This window comes from Mytilus californianus, unplaced genomic scaffold, assembly GCF_021869535.1.
Source record: "Mytilus californianus isolate M0D057914Y unplaced genomic scaffold, xbMytCali1.0.p SCAF_8, whole genome shotgun sequence".
Lineage (NCBI taxonomy): Eukaryota > Metazoa > Mollusca > Bivalvia > Mytilida > Mytilidae > Mytilus > Mytilus californianus.
The window spans coordinates 656,255-677,901 of NW_026262734.1; the positions used below are offsets into that span (position 1 = coordinate 656,255).

The 21,647-nt window shown below is 35.8% G+C and overlaps 1 protein-coding gene and 1 long non-coding RNA gene across 2 annotated transcripts in view; one reads left to right on the forward strand and one right to left on the reverse strand.

Annotated features, from left to right (window-relative positions):
• LOC127712427 (DNA repair protein XRCC1-like) overlaps window positions 1–21,647 on the forward strand; it is a 35,375-nt gene that overhangs the window by 8,363 nt on the left and 5,365 nt on the right. The window contains exons 6-11 of the mRNA XM_052218862.1: window positions 529–643; window positions 1,067–1,149; window positions 14,268–14,421; window positions 15,262–15,430; window positions 16,161–16,274; window positions 18,735–18,871. Coding sequence (XP_052074822.1) covers window positions 529–643; window positions 1,067–1,149; window positions 14,268–14,421; window positions 15,262–15,430; window positions 16,161–16,274; window positions 18,735–18,871 — 772 coding nt within the window. The remainder of the gene's footprint in view (window positions 1–528; window positions 644–1,066; window positions 1,150–14,267; window positions 14,422–15,261; window positions 15,431–16,160; window positions 16,275–18,734; window positions 18,872–21,647) is intronic.
• Window positions 18,817–21,342, reverse strand: LOC127712428 (uncharacterized). The gene is made up of 3 exons (XR_007987072.1): window positions 21,300–21,342; window positions 21,102–21,179; window positions 18,817–18,851 (listed from the first exon to the last, which is right to left on the reverse strand). It is a non-coding gene; the product is annotated as an uncharacterized LOC127712428 (long non-coding RNA).

Sequence of the window (21,647 nt, forward strand, 5' to 3'; positions counted from 1 at the left end):
CAACAACTCTCCCATGTCAACAGCATTCATAATACAAATTATTTTTATTACTTAGAATTCCAATCATGCCAATAAAATACACTTTTTGACAAAGATAATGTCATCACTACTACAGAACAGTTCAACCTGTGAAGGAATTATTTCTCATGACATCATGAAACATATTTGTACATTTATCATAATTTTGACACTCATACATGAAATTTAAGACAGCATGCAGCATTGAAATTATTTGATAATGAATATGATGCAATAGATGGACTGGTTGACACGCTATGTGAAGTAATGAAATTACTTTAGGTTTTAAGTTTATGCCAGTTTTAATGCAAAACACATTTTGAATAGCTGATACTACAGAAAGAGGAAAGGTTAAATTGAAAGAGAGTTAAGCCACCTTAAGGTTATGAAACAGTTAGAGAGCTATTGGTCAATATCTTGAGAAGGCAGATATTTACATTAAAAAAATATACACAAATGTTTCATCCATTGATATTAAGGTGTAGTTTGGATTTCTTTTTCTTTATTCAGGGAACTAAGAAGTTAGGAGCATTTACTGTTAAACCAGAAACAGGAGATGATATAACAACTGGGTCACTGTTTGCAAAAAAGAAAATAGAACCAGTTGAGAAACCATCCCCAACAGGTATACAAGAGAGTAATAATGTACATGACTAGAATATGGTGTATAGTCACAGGGCTTTGTGATATGTTTCCAAGTACATGCATTACTTTCAAAGGAAAATCTCATTAAAATTTATCTCAGCCTAATAAACGTTTATACTTTTACATTGAAGAAGAAACAAATTTCCGGAAGTTTTTTTATGTTTCCTAATCTCAGAATTTTAATTCCCCAATTAAAAGGCAACTTGATGTAGTTCTTGGTTGGCTAAGTTTTGTACACCTTAGTAATTTAAACATTAAAGAAAATTCTTAGATTGTGTTTAGAGTACTGGCAAATAATAAAGAGAAAACTGACAAAGGTCTCTACACACTATATCCAATGGCTTGCAGTAACCAATTGTTTATCACTGTAACCCCTTTTTTTTTACTTTACTATTTTTTGTAGGGGCAGCCGCTGTTAGAGCAGCTTCTCGTTTGGCTGATGAATCAATGTCTTCACCAAAAATAGAAAAACAGGTCACACCAACAGTAAGTATATACTGAGTAAAAAATGATAGCAACAAATATTTTCAATTTTATATTTCAAAAATAAATTATACTTCTAAACAATAATAAAATTATTGTAACAAAAAGCAAGAAACCACAAGGTTAAAAAAAACATTCTCCTGACCTTCTCTAGACTTAAGTTGGTCAGTTGCAGTGTGAAGTGAAATTTTTCAGAAGATGTGGGACATATATATACTGATTTACCCAGGCTAATGGATGTCTCTAATGTTTGAGTGGAAACACAGACTCCAGAAATTCTCATTGCAGGTGTAAAGTGGTCAGAGTCTGACGTAATGATCTTCTCTAGGAGTAGGTATTTTGGGCCTTCCCAATCTTGGCCTATCCTGAACTAAACTTGTGGTCCTGTAACTTCCAGATAGGTCTATTTTAGGTAGTCTTCAACAGTGGCCCATACCAAAATAATGGTTTTTCTTGTTTGGATCTTTACTCTAACACATTTTGTCACCAGAATAAACTTGTCCAAACCTACAACAGATTTTTCAGGTAAACCCCCCTAACCCCTTATTTGTTAATGCAGCTGAAATGAGTATGAATCCCTCAGGTGAAAAAGTATATTGTGTAATTTAAGAGTCTTGATGATGATTAATAAAATGACACATTAAAAATGTATTTCCACAACTTTGGAAATTTTAATTTAAAGTTTTTTTAATTAAGATATAAGGTGCTTAACTTTTTTCAATCAGTATATTTTGGTGTAGAAGAGTCCATAAAGAAACTGTTTTAGTATATGATAATAAAAAGTTGGAAAATATATATATAATATAAATTATATTGGAAAATGTTGTTTGTGCTGTATTTAGACCCCTCTACCAAGAAATTTGTTTTGCATGCACATGTATAAAAATTGCGGTTTTTATCCAACGCAATCATAGGTTTGAACCTTGTTTTCAATTAAGACTTGTTTATATTTTTTCGTTTGGGCTTGTATTATATTTGCCTTCGGGTTTATATGATCCGTTCATCCTATTTCGACTCTTCAAAATTCAAGTGTCTATCCTAAATTGAGGTAAATTATATGGCCTTCCAAATACCGTTTCGATTCCTAACATCACTGAAGAGACATTAATTGTCGAAATCTGGATATGGTGTACTAATTTTTGCACCTTTAGTTTGCGGTATACCATCTTTTCCGCAAGTTTATTGTTTTCTGTTTGGTATTAAATTAATAGTTAAGATCCATTTTGTTACATCTGGTGATCCGTTTATTTGGCAATCGCCAATGGCAGTCAGCAGGGTTTAAGAACATCAGTTGTTCGACCTGCTAGTCAAATGCGTTTTGTTGAAATATACTTTTTCACTTTTTTGGTCTTTTGGAAAATGTATTTAGACCCCTCTACCGTTGTTTTCAATTTAGCCTTTTTAATTTTTAATTTTTTTTTTAATATAAATTATTTATTAACACCATAAAAAAGTTAATTTTTCTCCACTAAGACAATTGATACTTACAAAAATAGATAAAATCCCTAGTATAAAATGACTGGAATCTTATTGAAAGGCAGACGTTATCGTCCTATACACATCCAGCATGATTACTGGGATCCTATTGAAAGACAGACGTTATCGTCCAATACACATCAGCATGATTACTCGGATCCTATTGAAAGACAGACGTTATCGTCCTATACACATCAGCATGATTACTTGGATCCTATTGAAAGACAGATGTTATCGTCCTATACACATCAGCATGATTACTGGGATCCTATTGAAAGACAGACATTATCGTCCTATACACATCAGCATGATTACTTGGATCCTATTGAAAGACAGACATTATAGTCCTATACACATCAGCATGATTACTGGAATCCTATATTGAAAGACAGACGTTATCGTCCTATACACATCAGCATGATTACTGGAATCCTATTGAGAGACAGACGTTATCTTCCTATACACATCAGCATGATTACTGGAATCCTATTGAGAGACAGACGTTATCTTCCTATACACATCAGCATGATTACTGGAATCCTATTGAAAGACAGACGTTATCGTCCTATACACATCAGCATGATTACTGGAATCCTATTGAAAGACAGACGTTATCGTCCTATACACATCAGCATGATTACTGGAATCCTATTGAAAGACAGACGTTTTCATCCTATACACATCCAGCATGATTACTGGAATCCTATTGAAAGACAGACGTTTTCATCTTATACACATCAGCATGATTACTTGAATCCTATTGAAAGACAGACGTTATCTTCCTATACACATCAGCATGATTACTGGAATCCTATTGAAAGACAGACGTTATCGTCCTATACACATCAGCATGATTACTGGGATCCTATTGAAAGACAGACGTTTTCATCCTATACACATCAGCATGATTACTTGAATCCTATTGAAAGACAGACGTTATCTTCCTATACACATCAGCATGATTACTGGAATCCTATTGAAAGACAGACGTTATCGTCCTATACACATCAGCATGATTACTGGAATCCTATTGAAAGACAGACGTTATCGTCCTATACACATCAGCATGATTACTGGAATCCTATTGAAAGACAGACGTTATCGTTCTATACACATCAGCATGATTTCTGGAATCCTATTGAAAGACAGACGTTAATGTCTTATACACATCAGCATGATTACTGGAATCCTATTGAAAGACAGACGTAATCGTCCTATACACATCAGCATGATTACTGGAATCCTATTGAAAGACAGACGTTATCATCCTATACACATCAGCATGATTACTGGAATCCTATTGAAAGACAGACGTTATCGTCCTATTCACATCGGCATGATTACTGGGATCCTATTGAAAGACAGACGTTATCGTCCTATACACATCGGCATGATTACTGGGATCCTATTGAAAGACAGACAGTATCGTCCTATACACATCAGCATGATCCTATTGAAAGACAGACGTTATCGTCCTATACACATCAGCATGATTACTGGGATCCTATTGAAAGACAGACGTTATCTTCCTATACACATCAGCATGATTACTGGGATCCTATTGAAAGACAGATGTTATCGTCCTATACACATCAGCATGATCCTATTGAAAGACACACGTTATCGTCCTATACACATCAGCATGATCCTATTGAAAGACAGACGTTATCGTCCTATACACATCAGCATGATTACTGGAATCCTATTGAAAGACAGACATTATCGTCCTATACACATCAGCATGATTACTGGGATCCTATTGAAAGACAGATGTTATCGTCCTATACACATCAGCATGATCCTATTGAAAGACACACGTTATCGTCCTATACACATCAGCATGATCCTATTGAAAGACACACGTTATCGTCCTATACACATCAGCATGATTACTGGAATCCTATTGAAAGACAGACATTATCGTCCTATACACATCAGCATGATTACTTGGATCCTATTGAAAGACAGACATTATAGTCCTATACACATCAGCATGATTACTGGAATCCTATATTGAAAGACAGACGTTATCGTCCTATACACATCCAGCATGATTACTGGGATCCTATTGAAAGACAGACGTTATCATCCTATACACATCAGCATGATTACTGGGATCCTATTGAAAGACAGACATTATCATCCTATACACATCAGCATGATCCTATTGAAAGACAGACGTTATCCTCCTATACACATCAGCATGATTACTGGAATCCTATTGAAAGACAGACGTTATCATCCTATACACATCAGCATGATTACTGGAGTCCTATTGAAAGACAGACGTTATCGTCCTATACACATCGGCATGATTACTGGGATCCGATTGAAAGACAGACGTTATCGTCCTATACACATCGGCATGATTACTGGGATCCTATTGAAAGACAGACAGTATCGTCCTATACACATCAGCATGATCCTATTGAAAGACAGACGTTATCGTCCTATACACATCAGCATGATTACTGGGATCCTATTGAAAGACAGACGTTATCTTCCTATACACATCAGCATGATTACTTGGATCCTATTGAAAGACAGATGTTATCGTCCTATACACATCAGCATGATCCTATTGAAAGACAGACGTTATCATCCTATACACATCAGCATGATTACTGGGATCCTATTGAAAGACAGACGTTATCGTCCTATACACATCAGCATGATTACTGGGATCCTATTGAAAGACAGATGTTATCGTCCTATACACATCAGCATGATCCTATTGAAAGACAGACGTTATCTTCCTATACACATCAGCATGATTACTGGGATCCTATTGAAAGACAGATGTTATCGTCCTATACACATCAGCATGATCCTATTGAAAGACAGACGTTATCTTCCTATACACATCAGCATGATTACTGGGATCCTATTGAAAGACAGATGTTATCGTCCTATACACATCAGCATGATCCTATTGAAAGACAGACGTTATCTTCCTATACACATCAGCATGATTACTGGGATCCTATTGAAAGACAGACGTTATCATCCTATACACATCAGCATGATTTCTGGAATCCTATTGAAAGACAGACGTTATCGTCCTATACACATCAGCATGATTACTGGGATCCTATTGAAAGACAGACGTTATCTTCCTATACACATCAGCATGATTACTGGGATCCTATTGAAAGACAGATGTTATCGTCCTATACACATCAGCATGATCCTATTGAAAGACAGATGTTATCATCCTATACACATCAGCATGATTACTGGAATCCTATTGAAAGACAGACGTTATCGTCCTATACACATCGGCATGATTACTGGAATCCTATTGAAAGACAGACATTATCGTCCTATACACATCAGCATGATTACTGGAATCCTATTGAAAGACAGATGTTATCGTCCTATACACATCAGCATGATTACTGGAATCCTATTGAAAGACAGACGTTATCGGCCAATACACATCAGCATGATTACTTGGATCCTATTGAAAGACAGACATTATCGTCCTATACACATCAGCATGATTACTGGGATCCTATTGAAAGACAGACGTTATCTTCCTATACACATCAGCATGATTACTGGAATCCTATTGAAAGACAGACATTATCGTCCTATACACATCAGCATGATTACTGGAATCCTATATTGAAAGACAGACGTTATCGTCCTATACACATCAGCATGATTACTGGAATCCTATTGAAAGACAGACGTTATCGTCCTATACACATCAGCATGATTTCTAGAATCCTATTGAAAGACAGACGTTATCGTCCTTTACACATCAGCATGATTACTGGGATCCTATTGAAAGACAGACGTTATCGTCCTATACACATCAGCATGATTACTGGAATCCTATTGAAAGACAGACGTTATCGTCCTATACACATCAGCATGATTACTGGAATCCTATTGAAAGACAGACGTTATCGTCCTATACACATCAGCATGATCCTATTGAAAGACAGACGTTATCATCCTATACACATCAGCATGATTACTGGGATCCTATTGAAAGACAGATGTTATCGTCCTATACACATCAGCATGATTACTGGAATCCTATTGAAAGACAGATGTTATCCTCCTATACACATCAGCATGATTTCTGGAATCCTATTGAAAGACAGATGTTATCGTCCTATACACATCAGCATGATTACTGGAATCCTATTGAAAGACAGACGTTATATATCGTCCTATACACATCAGCATGATTACTGGAATCCTATTGAAAGACAGACGTTATCGTCCTATACACATCAGCATGATTACTGGAATTCTATTGAAAGACAGACGTTATCGTCCTATACACATCAGCATGATTACTGGGATCCTATTGAAAGACAGACGTTATCGTCCTATACACATCAGCATGATTACTGGGATCCTATTGAAAGACAGACGTTATCGTCCTATACACATCAGCATGATTACTGGGATCCTATTGAAAGACAGACTTTATCGTCCTATACACATCGGCATGATTACTGGGATCCTATTGAAAGACAGACGTTATCGTCCTATACACATCGGCATGATTACTGGAATCCTATTGAAAGACAGACGTTATCGTCCTATACACATCGGCATGATTACTGGAATCCTATTGAAAGACAGACGTTATCGTCCTATACACATCGGCATGATTACTGGAATCCTATTGAAAGACAGACGTTATCGTCCTATACACATCCAGCATGATTACTGGGATCCTATTGAAAGACAGACGTTATCGTCCTATACACATCAGCATGATTACTGGGATCCTATTGAAAGACAGACGTTATCTTCCTATACACATCAGCATGATTACTGGAATCCTATTGAAAGACAGACGTTATCGTCCTATACACATCAGCATGATTACTGGAATCCTATTGAAAGACAGACATTATCGTCCTATACACATCAGCATGATTACTGGAATCCTATTGAAAGACAGACTTTATCGTCCTATACACATCAGCATGATTACTGGGATCCTATTGAAAGACAGACGTTATCGTCCTATACACATCGGCATGATTACTGGGATCCTATTGAAAGACAGACTTTATCGTCCTATACACATCGGCATGATTACTGGGATCCTATTGAAAGACAGACGTTATCGTCCTATACACATCGGCATGATTACTGGAATCCTATTGAAAGACAGACGTTATCGTCCTATACACATCGGCATGATTACTGGAATCCTATTGAAAGACAGACGTTATCGTCCTATACACATCGGCATGATTACTGGAATCCTATTGAAAGACAGACGTTATCGTCCTATAGAGCTATACACATCCAGCATGATTACTGGGATCCTATTGAAAGACAGACGTTATCGTCCTATACACATCAGCATGATTACTGGGATCCTATTGAAAGACAGACGTTATCGTCCTATACACATCAGCATGATTACTGGAATCCTATTGAAAGACAGATGTTATCGTCTTATACACATCAGCATGATTACTGGAATCCTATTGAAAGACAGATGTTATCGTCCTATACACATCAGCATGATTACTGGAATCCTATTGAAAGACAGACGTTATCGTCCTATACACATCAGCATGATTACTGGGATCCTATTGAAAGACAGACGTTATCGTCCTATACACATCAGCATGATTACTGGGATCCTATTGAAAGACGGACTTTATCGTCCTATACACATCAGCATGATTACTGGAATCCTATTGAAAGACGGACATTATCGTCCTATACACATCAGCATGATTACTGGGATCCTATTGAAAGACAGACGTTATCGTCCTATACACATCAGCATGATTACTTGGATCCTATTGAAAGACAGACGTTATATATCGTCCTATACACATCAGCATGATTACTGGAATCCTATTGAAAGACAGACTTTATCGTCCTATACACATCAGCATGATTACTGGGATCCTATTGAAAGACAGATGTTATCTTCCTATACACATCAGCATGATTACTGGAATCCTATTGAAAGACAGACATTATCATCCTATACACATCAGCATGATTACTGGAATCCTATTGAAAGACAGACATTATCGTCCTATACACATCAGCATGATTACTGGAATCCTATTGAAAGACAGACATTATCGTCCTATACACATCAGCATGATTACTGGGATCCTATTGAAAGACAGACGTTATCGTCCTATACACATCAGCATGATTACTGGAATCCTATTGAAAGACAGACGTTATCGTCCTATACACATCAGCATGATTACTGGAATCCTATTGAAAGACAGACGTTATCGTCCTATACACATCAGCATGATTACTGGAATCCTATTGAAAGACAGACGTTATCGTCCTATACACATCCAGCATGATTACTGGAATCCTATTGAAAGACAGACGTTATCGTCCTATACACATCCAGCATGATTACTGGGATCCTATTGAAAGACAGACATTATCTTCCTATACACATCAGCATGATTACTGGGATCCTATTGAAAGACAGACGTTATCGTCCTATACACATCAGCATGATTACTGAGATCCTATTGAAAGACAGACGTTATCATCCTATACACATCAGCATGATTACTGGGATCCTATTGAAAGACAGACGTTATCATCCTATACACATCAGCATGATTACTGGGATCCTATTGAAAGACAGACGTTATCATCCTATACACATCAGCATGATTACTGGGATCCTATTGAAAGACAGACGTTATCATCCTATACACATCAGCATGATTACTGGGATCCTATTGAAAGACAGACGTTATCGTCCTATACACATCAGCATGATTACTGGGATCCTATTGAAAGACAGACGTTATCATCCTATACACATCAGCATGATTACTGGGATCCTATTGAAAGACAGACATTATCGTCCTATACACATCCAGCATGATTACTGGGATCCTATATTGAAAGACAGACATTATCGTCCTATACACATCAGCATGATTACTGGAATCCTATTGAAAGACAGACGTTATCGTCCTATACACATCAGCATGATTACTGGAATCCTATTGAAAGACAGACGTTATCGTCCTATACACATCCAGCATGATTACTGGGATCCTATTGAAAGACAGACGTTATCGTCCTATACACATCGGCATGATTACTGAAATCCTATTGAAAGACAGACGTTATCGTCCTATACACATCAGCATGATTACTGGAATCCTATTGAAAGACAGACGTTATCGTCCTATACACATCGGCATGATTACTGAAATCCTATTGAAAGACAGACGTTATCGTCCTATACACATCAGCATGATTACTGGAATCCTATTGAAAGACAGACGTTATCGTCCTATACACATCAGCATGATTAGTGGAATCCTATTGAAAGACAGACGTTATCGTCCTATACACATCAGCATGATTACTGGAATCCTATTGAAAGACAGACGTTATCATCCTATACACATCAGCATGATTACTGGAATCCTATTGAAAGACAGACGTTATCATCCTATACACATCAGCATGATTACTGGGATCCTATTGAAAGACAGACGTTATCGTCCTATACACATCAGCATGATTACTGGGATCCTATTGAAAGACAGACATTATCGTCCTATACACATCGGCATGATTACTGGAATCCTATTGAAAGACAGACGTTATCATCCTATACACATCAGCATGATTACTTGAATCCTATTGAAAGACAGACGTTATCTTCCTATACACATCAGCATGATTACTGGAATCCTATTGAAAGACAGACGTTATCCTCCTATACACATCAGCATGATTACTGGAATCCTATTGAAAGACAGACGTTATCATCCTATACACATCAGCATGATTACTGGAATCCTATTGAAAGACAGATGTTATCGTCCTATACACATCACCATGATTACTGGAATCCTATTGAAAGACAGACGTTATCCTCCTATACACATCAGCATGATTACTGGAATCCTATTGAAAGACAGACGTTATCATCCTATACACATCCAGCATGATTACTGGGATCCTATTGAAAGACAGACGTTATCGTCCTATACACATCGGCATGATTACTGGAATCCTATTGAAAGACAGACATTATCGTCCTATACACATCAGCATGATTACTGGAATCCTATTGAAAGACAGACGTTATCGTCCTATACACATCAGCATGATTACTGGGATCCTATTGAAAGACAGACATTATCATCCTATACACATCAGCATGATTACTGGAATCCTATTGAAAGACAGACGTTATCGTCCTATACACATCAGCATGATTACTGGAATCCTATTGAAAGTCAGACGTTATCGTCCTATACACATCAGCATGATTACTGGGATCCTATTGAAAGACAGACATTATAGTCCTATACACATCAGCATGATTACTGGGATCCTATTGAAAGACAGACATTATCATCCTATACACATCAGCATGATTACTGGGATCCTATTGAAAGACAGATGTTATCATCCTATACACATCAGCATGATTACTGGGATCCTATTGAAAGACAGACATTATAGTCCTATACACATCAGCATGATTACTGGGATCCTATTGAAAGACAGACATTATCATCCTATACACATCCAGCATGATTACTGGGATCCTATTGAAAGACAGACGTTATCGTCCTATACACATCAGCATGATCCTATTGAAAGACAGACATTATCATCCTATACACATCGGCATGATTACTGGAATCCTATTGAAAGACAGATGTTATCGTCCTATACACATCAGCATGATTACTGGGATCCTATTGAAAGACAGACATTATCTTCCTATACACATCAGCATGATTACTGGGATCCTATTGAAAGACAGACGTTATCGTCCTATACACATCAGCATGATTACTGGGATCCTATTGAAAGACAGACGTTATCATCCTATACACATCAGCATGATTACTGGGATCCTATTGAAAGACAGACGTTATCGTCCTATACACATCAGCATGATTACTGGGATCCTATTGAAAGACAGACGTTATCATCCTATACACATCAGCATGATTACTGGGATCCTATTGAAAGACAGACATTATCGTCCTATACACATCCAGCATGATTACTGGGATCCTATATTGAAAGACAGACATTATCGTCCTATACACATCAGCATGATTACTGGAATCCTATTGAAAGACAGACGTTATCGTCCTATACACATCAGCATGATTACTGGAATCCTATTGAAAGACAGACGTTATCGTCCTATACACATCCAGCATGATTACTGGGATCCTATTGAAAGACAGACGTTATCGTCCTATACACATCGGCATGATTACTGAAATCCTATTGAAAGACAGACGTTATCGTCCTATACACATCAGCATGATTACTGGAATCCTATTGAAAGACAGACGTTATCGTCCTATACACATCGGCATGATTACTGAAATCCTATTGAAAGACAGACGTTATCGTCCTATACACATCAGCATGATTAGTGGAATCCTATTGAAAGACAGACGTTATCGTCCTATACACATCAGCATGATTACTGGAATCCTATTGAAAGACAGACGTTATCATCCTATACACATCAGCATGATTACTGGAATCCTATTGAAAGACAGACGTTATCGTCCTATACACATCAGCATGATTACTGGGATCCTATTGAAAGACAGACGTTATCGTCCTATACACATCAGCATGATTACTGGGATCCTATTGAAAGACAGACATTATCGTCCTATACACATCGGCATGATTACTGGAATCCTATTGAAAGACAGACGTTATCATCCTATACACATCAGCATGATTACTTGAATCCTATTGAAAGACAGACGTTATCTTCCTATACACATCAGCATGATTACTGGAATCCTATTGAAAGACAGACGTTATCCTCCTATACACATCAGCATGATTACTGGAATCCTATTGAAAGACAGACGTTATCATCCTATACACATCAGCATGATTACTGGAATCCTATTGAAAGACAGATGTTATCGTCCTATACACATCACCATGATTACTGGAATCCTATTGAAAGACAGACGTTATCCTCCTATACACATCAGCATGATTACTGGAATCCTATTGAAAGACAGACGTTATCATCCTATACACATCCAGCATGATTACTGGGATCCTATTGAAAGACAGACGTTATCGTCCTATACACATCGGCATGATTACTGGAATCCTATTGAAAGACAGACATTATCGTCCTATACACATCAGCATGATTACTGGAATCCTATTGAAAGACAGACGTTATCGTCCTATACACATCAGCATGATTACTGGGATCCTATTGAAAGACAGACATTATCATCCTATACACATCAGCATGATTACTGGAATCCTATTGAAAGACAGACGTTATCGTCCTATACACATCAGCATGATTACTGGAATCCTATTGAAAGTCAGACGTTATCGTCCTATACACATCAGCATGATTACTGGGATCCTATTGAAAGACAGACATTATAGTCCTATACACATCAGCATGATTACTGGGATCCTATTGAAAGACAGACATTATCATCCTATACACATCAGCATGATTACTGGGATCCTATTGAAAGACAGATGTTATCATCCTATACACATCAGCATGATTACTGGGATCCTATTGAAAGACAGACATTATAGTCCTATACACATCAGCATGATTACTGGGATCCTATTGAAAGACAGACATTATCATCCTATACACATCCAGCATGATTACTGGGATCCTATTGAAAGACAGACGTTATCGTCCTATACACATCAGCATGATCCTATTGAAAGACAGACATTATCATCCTATACACATCGGCATGATTACTGGAATCCTATTGAAAGACAGACGTTATCGTCCTATACACATCAGCATGATCCTATTGAAAGACAGACATTATCGTCCTATACACATCAGCATGATTACTGGAATCCTATTGAAAGACAGATGTTATCGTCCTATACACATCAGCATGATTCCTGGAATCCTATTGAAAGACAGACATTATCATCCTATACACATCAGCATGATTACTGGGATCCTATTGAAAGACAGACGTTATCATCCTATACACATCGGCATGATTACTGGGATCCTATTGAAAGACAGACATTATCGTCCTATACACATCAGCATGATTACTGGGATCCTATTGAAAGACAGACATTATCGTCCTATACACATCAGCATGATTACTAGGATCCTATTGAAAGTCAGACGTTATTGTCCTATACACATCAGCATGATTACTGGAATCCTATTGAAAGACAGACGTTATCGTCCTATACACATCAGCATGATTACTGGAATCCTATTGAAAGACAGACGTTATCGTCCTATACACATCAGCATGATCAGAATATAGAAACAATATGTTGAAGCATCTGATAAGAGTTTGATCAGTCGAAAAATATAATGTTATATACATTTATAGAAACAAATTAGAATGTCTATAATGATCTTGTGTGTACAAGTTAATATTTTCTCCTTTAGAGTTATGTTAATAGTACATTATAAGGTTTTGAAAAATGTAAAGTTCTATGGCCAAAAACAAATCATTTTCCTATAAGAAGATTCATCAATGTCTAGAAGAACAGTTCTTAAAGGAGGGGGTATAACACCTAAATTGCAAAAATAGTAAAATTCTTTGATGCCAAAAATGAATTTTATTCCTTCTCCTTTGTCTGAAAATGCTTTTAGGAGAAGATCCCTTTTTTTCTAGGCACAGAATAAAAGGAAACATACTGCAGATTCAGATGATGAGCCATCTGGCTCTGGTACCCCAGTCCCATCACTGAAGAAACAGTCAACCAGTCTCAGTTCCACAGCTTCGTCTGCAAAAAGTGAATCAGTACCTCCATTGAAGAAAACTAAATGTAAGGTTAACAAAGTTAGGATACAACTACAAAATAGTTATATATATAGAGTATAAGTTGAACAAAATAAGCATATAACTACAAGATAGTTATAAATATAATGTTTTGAGACATTTTTGTTTACCGAAAGGAATACACAAAAAGAAGTCACTAACTTTATAATGTGAATGTTCTCTGAGTATCCACAGCATACAGTATATAACAAGAGACATTTTGTTTGCCAGTCAGATATTGTGTTTTTTTCCATCAAAGTCATTTACAACTAGTTACATTTGTATGAAATGTTGCTATAAACACTTGTTACAGTTTCATATAATATACTAATGTTTTTTGTTTTTTTTCCCTCTTTTCATTTAAGTATTTAAAAAAAAAACTAGAATAAAATTTTATTTTTTCCAGAAAAAAATATGAAAATTCAGATATTTTTATAAACATGATTAGTGTGAAAATGTGACATGAATATCATGAATATGACAATAATAAAATCTTTCATTACAATGTTTGATTTAAAATATTCTATTACAATGTGTACATAATCCAACTCTTACTAAGGCTGAATATCAACCAGTGTCAAAGATTCACACAGTAAAGTCTATAGCTAGCTATGTAATTCTAATGAACTACACTTTATGATGCTTTCAGTAATTAAGTACAAGCGACTTAAGTTATGCTCAGTTTTCAGATTGGTTGTTTTAGTATAAGGTATGCAATATGAAATAGATTAATTAAAAAAACAATAGATAGGCTTTTTTGTACTTTGAAATACTCACTTTACACCATTTCATGTAGTCAATATGTCTATATTGATGAGTATTTAATGGGATTTTATGTCATTTTTAGCTGAACCTCCAAAGGAATCAGCAGTGAAAGCCTTTGGTAGATTAATGGAAGGTGTTGTGTTTGCTATGAGTGGGTTTCAGAATCCTTACAGAGCTGAGCTTAGACAAAAAGCAGTAGACATGGGAGCTGTATATAAACCAGACTGGGGGAAAGGATGTACTCATCTCATGTGAGTCTAAAGTCATCTAACTTATGTTTCTACTCATGTGATTTTATATTTATCTTACATAATGATGTTCTCATCTCATATTAGTTTGTATTCAGATAAATAGGTCTGTACTCCTTCTTATAAGATTGTATATTTTTCTATCATTTTTTTGGATTTTCCAAACCAAATGATTTAAACATGTAAAGTTTCTACAATGTTTTTCTAATCCGTATGTTTACAGTTTGTTTATTTGTAATCAGTATGTTTACAGTGGGTTTATTTGTAATCAGTATGTTAACCATGTGATTACTTGTAATCAGTATATTTACCATGTGTTTTTCTGTAATCAATATTTTTACAATGTGTGTTATTAATAATGAAGACCTGGAAACATTCACAACCACCTCACTGATATGCTGGTAATGTCCTCCTAAAAAATACAACAAATTTTAAAACCACAGAAAATGTTTGTGTTGTTTTGAAATTCAAGAGTAAATAATATAACCAACAAAAGCATCTTGGCATCATAAAATTTATTTTAAATCTTTTTAATGATTACCTCCCTTAGAATGTAAAAAAGTATTCTTTTGAATATAAGTCCCAGGTTAATTGTATGAGATTAATATACTGTGTGTAACTTCTGCTTTATCTGTTATATGTTCGAGAATTTTTCTATAAATAAAAAAAGAATTGAATTTGATATCAAATGTTTACCATAAAATACTTGTACCAGGTTCTTGTTGTTTTTCAGTTGTGCTTTCTCAAAAACACCTAAATATAACCAGGTCAGAGGTAAAGGAAAAATAGTAAAAAAAGATTGGATATTACAGAGTTATAAACAGAAGAAACTGATACCATGGAGACAGTAAGTGTTTACATTGTTGTCATGGAGACTTAATATTATAAACTTATATCACACAGAATGTCATTATTACTCAGACAATTCAACTTTACATCAAATTAAACAAACAACATCCAATTATTAAATTTACTTCTATACAGACAATTCAACTTTACATCAAATTAAACAAACGACATCCAATTAACTATACAGAAATACATGATGACCAATATTGTCAAAACTTTCTGTACAAATCAAGAGAATGACATTATGAATATAAGAATCAATGAGACAGCAACCCATCAACACAACCAAACAACTTCAAAAGGTCTACATACAATATTCAATAAAAAAAAAACTTTGGTCTTTTAAAATAGGTCAAGCCTGAGTCTAAATTTTTTTTCGATAAATTAAACAGACATTATCAAAGATGGGCCATCATCAATACCACATTATCAGAGATGGGCCATCATCAATACCACATTGTCAGAGATGGGCCATCATCAATACCACATTATCAGAGATGGGCCATCATCAATACCACATTATCAGAGATGGGCCATCATCAATACCACATTATCAAAGATGGGCCATCATCAATACCACATTATCAAAGATGGGCCATCATCAATACCACATTATCAGAGATGGGCCATCATCAATACCACATTATCAGAGATGGGCCATCATCAATACCACATTGTCAAAGATGGGCCATCATCAATACCACATTATCAAAGATGGGCCATCATCAATACCACATTATCAAAGATGGGCCATCATCAATACCACATTATCAAATAATGTCAAATGTCAGTACAAATGCATGTATATATTTTGCTGTATATATATATGCAATATAAGTATCTAATTGCCACAAAATCACAAGAAAATGATAGGGTTGAAAGTACAAATTTTCTATATTAAAGGATAACCATCAAGACATATTAATTAAATAAGTAACAAAATTGAGAATGGAAATGGGGAATGTGTCAAAGAGACAACAACCCAACCATAGAGCAGACAACAGCCGAAGGCCACCAATGGGTCTTCAATGCAGCGAGAAACTCCTGCACCCGGAGGCGTCCTTCAGCTGGCCCCTAAACAAATATGTATACTAGTTCAGTGATAATGGACGTCACACTAAACTCCAAATTATACACAAGAAACTAAAATTAAAAATGATACAAGACTAACAAAAGCCAGAGGCTCCTGACTTGGGACAGGCGCAAAAATGCGGAGGGGTTAAACATATGTTTATTTCACGGCTTAATTTTTGTGAATACTTGACAGTTTTTGTGCCCCCACCATAGCGGAGGGGGGCATTAAGTGTTACCTTTGTCCGTTCTGTCCATCCCATCTGTCTTGTCCGTCCTGTTCATCCGTCGCATTATAAAACTTATACACAATGCTTATTATCATAAATTTCTGATCAAGTTCCAAATTGGGTTGTGTCACTTTTACTGTTCATGAGTTATGCCCCTTTATAAACATAAAAAAATGCTGAGAATTTTTCGTTTCCGTTCTGTAACTTTAGTTTGCATCAACCAAATGTTTATGAAACTTATACACAATGCTTATTACCTCAAAACACAGATCAAGATTGAAATTGGGTGTCATCACTTATACTGTCTTGAATTAGGCCCCTCTTTAGATGGAACAATTGCTAAATCTGTCGTTTCTATTCTCTAACTTTTGTTTTCCTCTACCAAATGTTATGAAACTTATACACAATGCTTATAATCACAAAACAGTCATAACTACATGTATGTAAATCCTGCATCTGTATGTGGAAGTTGACTCATGCATATTTACAAGCAGGGGAATCTGTGGCCCATAGACACATTCTTCATTTATCTATAAACCTTTTAGTATTAAGACACAATTTTTACAGGCCGTTAATTTATAATTAATAAAAATGTTCATACTATATGCATACAGTTATGTTTCAAAGGGTATTTAATCAAATCTCACAACTTAAAGTGAAAATTAAACATTCAATGTAAAAAGACATTTTCAAAATGTTGTCTTTCAAACACTTTGTTTCTTACCAATCTTTATAAAACAAGGAGATGTGGTAAGATTGCCAACAAGACAACTATCCAATAGAGTCCAAATGATGTGGATTTAATCTTAATGGTCCAATTCAACTACTTCAATCTTTGTGTCCCAGAAAAAAGGGAAAATTATAGAAATATCAGTAAATCTAAATCTTTGGAAAATTATATAAATTCAGCTGTGACATATTTGTTAAAATTTGTAATTTAACTTTTTGGGGTCTGATACTTTACTCTGATATAAAGTGAAAATTATTTACTTCTACAATTACTAGTTATATGGTATTTAAATGAATAGCTTAAATTGTTATTTTAATGTTTTAAATGTATGATAGTCAGTATATATTTCTTTATTAACGTTTTGTTTGTAAGTTTTTACATTGATGATTAGTTAATTTGTTTATTTGTTTACATTATTGAACCTTAGTTACCGTCTTGGCGATGCTGACTCACCAGATGAATCCAGTACTGATGAAGATGTTTATGTTCCTAAAAAGTCTCCTCCAAAGAAAAAACCCTCAGAAACAAAATCACCAAAGAAAACCTCACATAAACCAAGCAAAGGTAAGCTGACCAAAGAAAACAACACCAAAACCAAGCAAAAGTAAGCCGACCAAAGAAAACCTCAGCTAAACCAAGCAATGGTAAGCTGACCAAAGAAAAAAACCTCACCTAAACCAAGCAAAGGTAATTAAGCTGAGCAAAGAAAACTTCACCTAAACCAAGCACAGGTAAGCTGACCAAAGAAAACCTCACCTAAACCAGAGCTCCAGATAAGCTGCATATTTGCGTGATCACGCAATAAAAATAATTAAAAACCCAATGCAATTGCCCATTGCAGGGTTCAATAACTCAATTAAGTCAAAGGAAAACCCAATTATATGCCAAAAACATGGGTTCTTAACGCTTTTATTCGCTATCGTTTGCATTATTTACCCTTACTTGATTACAGTCGTCGCGTAAATCTATTTTTATAATATTTATAATTGGAAATGTCCTTTCGTTCTAAAAATAGAGCCCTGCATCAAGTAGCTGTAATGGGTCCCTGTTGGAATTTTCCGTTGCTCAAAAGGTACACGTGTTTATGAAAACATTTCGATCTTCTCGGCGTTTATCCAATTAGCGTGTGACATGCTGTCATATTTTTTCGAATTGCTCGGGATTTATCATAACATACAATGAATTAAAACGAAAGTAAATGTCCGGTAAAAATATTGAATAGAAGCATGTTTTCGGCTTCTTTTTGATAGCTGAGGGAAAGTTATGATGATAACAAAACTCAGCTAGTGATTTTAGGAAGCGGCCATTGAACGCACGGGCGTGTTTGCGTACCATAACGAGAACATTGCTAGAGCGATAAACACAGGGTTCCGTCAAAAACGAAATCAGTTGGAAAAAGTGAAAGGCCAAATCAATTATGACATGATATGTAGTTTGAAAGCATCAGAAACCAAAAGTTCGGATAAGGGACAACTTAACCCAGATTTATGTAAATTGAATTAAACGAAAACAGTTTATATATTATTTTTTTTCATTTTAGTTGATGAGTGAATACATGCACATATCCGTTTTTTACCTCAATGCAGCTTGACACTTTCTTTGTTTTGGTCTAATTGTTCTAGATGCTTAAGATAGTTGTCTTATTGGCAAGTGCAGTATAACATTGTCATTTATTTACTTGATGTTGCAGGATTATTTGTAAATTTAAGTTGAATGTGGTCTCCGTCATTATAAACCACCCTATAAAACTCAAGGTTTTGGGGTATATCTTAAATCTGGAAACTACTTTTTATTTTTATTAAAAAGTAGATCTGGCAAATAGGTGAAAGGACTGGCAAAACTTTCTTACAGCACCTAAATTTCACATATATTACACAAAAATCTAAAAACTTAGCCACACCTACCCCAACTATAATTAAACTGTAGGGTGATCATATGGGATCTAGAAAGGCAATTAGTTCCTGTCCAACTAGTGACACCAGCTGCAGTTTACATAAGTTTTGAGAAAATACAAAACTGACAGAACGTTTAAAACGGGACACAAATGAAATGTACAATTGGTCGTCAGTGAATAAACCAAATAAAACAGCTAGCACATATTCTACAAAGAAAGAAACACATTTAAGATGGAAACACATATTGGGTTGATATAATGTGATTATAACATGCCTAAATATTCAATATTGTGTTGATGAAAAAACCCAATACATTAAGGAGCTTGGTGGTGAAAAACCCAATTTGATATTTGCTTGAGGGGTGAATTGGAATTGATAATGCAATTAAAAAACTTTATCACCCAATTACATAAAAAAATGGTGGGTAAAAACCCCAATTTGTGAATTCTTATCTGGAGCTCTGCCTAAACCAAACAAAGGTAACCTGACCAAAGAAAACCTCACTTAAACCAACCAAAGGTAAGCTGACTACAGAAAAACCACACCTAAACCAAACAAAGGTAAGCTGACCACAGTAAACAATACCAAAACCAAACAAAGGTAAGCTGACCCAGTAAACCACACCAAAACCAAACAAAGGTAAGCTGACCACAGTAAACCACACCTAAACCAAGCAAAGGTAAGCTGACCACAGAAAACTTCATCTAAACCAATCAAAGGTAAGCTGACCACAGAAAACCACACCTTAACCAAGCAAAGATAAGCTGACAACAGAAAACTTCATCTAAACCAAGCAAAGGTTAGATGACCACAGAAAACCTCACCTAAACCAAACAAAGGTAAGCTGACCAAAGAAAACTTCACCCAGACCAAGCAAAGGTAAGCTGACCACAGAAAACCTCACCTAAACCAAGCAAAGAAGCTGACCAAAGAAAACCTCACTGAAACCAAGCAAAGGTAGGCTGACAAAAGTAAACCTCACTTAAACCAAGCAAAGGTAAGCTGACCAAAGAAAACCTCACCCAAACCAAACAAAGGTAAGCTGACCACAGTAAACTACACCTAAACCAAACAAAGGTAAGCTGACCAAAGAAAACCTCACCCAAACCAAGCAAAGGTAAGCTGACCAAAGAAAACCTCACCTAAACCAAGCAAAATTAAGCTGATATCAGAAGACCTCACCTTAATAAAGCTAGTGTAAACTGACCAAACTAAAAACCTACTAAACCAAGCAAAGGTAGTTGACCAAACTAAAGACCACCTAAACCAAACAAAGGTAAGCTGACCACAGAAAGTCTCACTTAACCAAGCAAAGGAAATGAAATCTGACCACAGAAAAGCACACCTAAACCAAGTAAAGGTTAGCTGACCAAACTAAAAACCACCTAAACCAAGCAAAAGTAAACTGAGCAAAGAAAACATCAACTAATCCAAGCAAATATCAG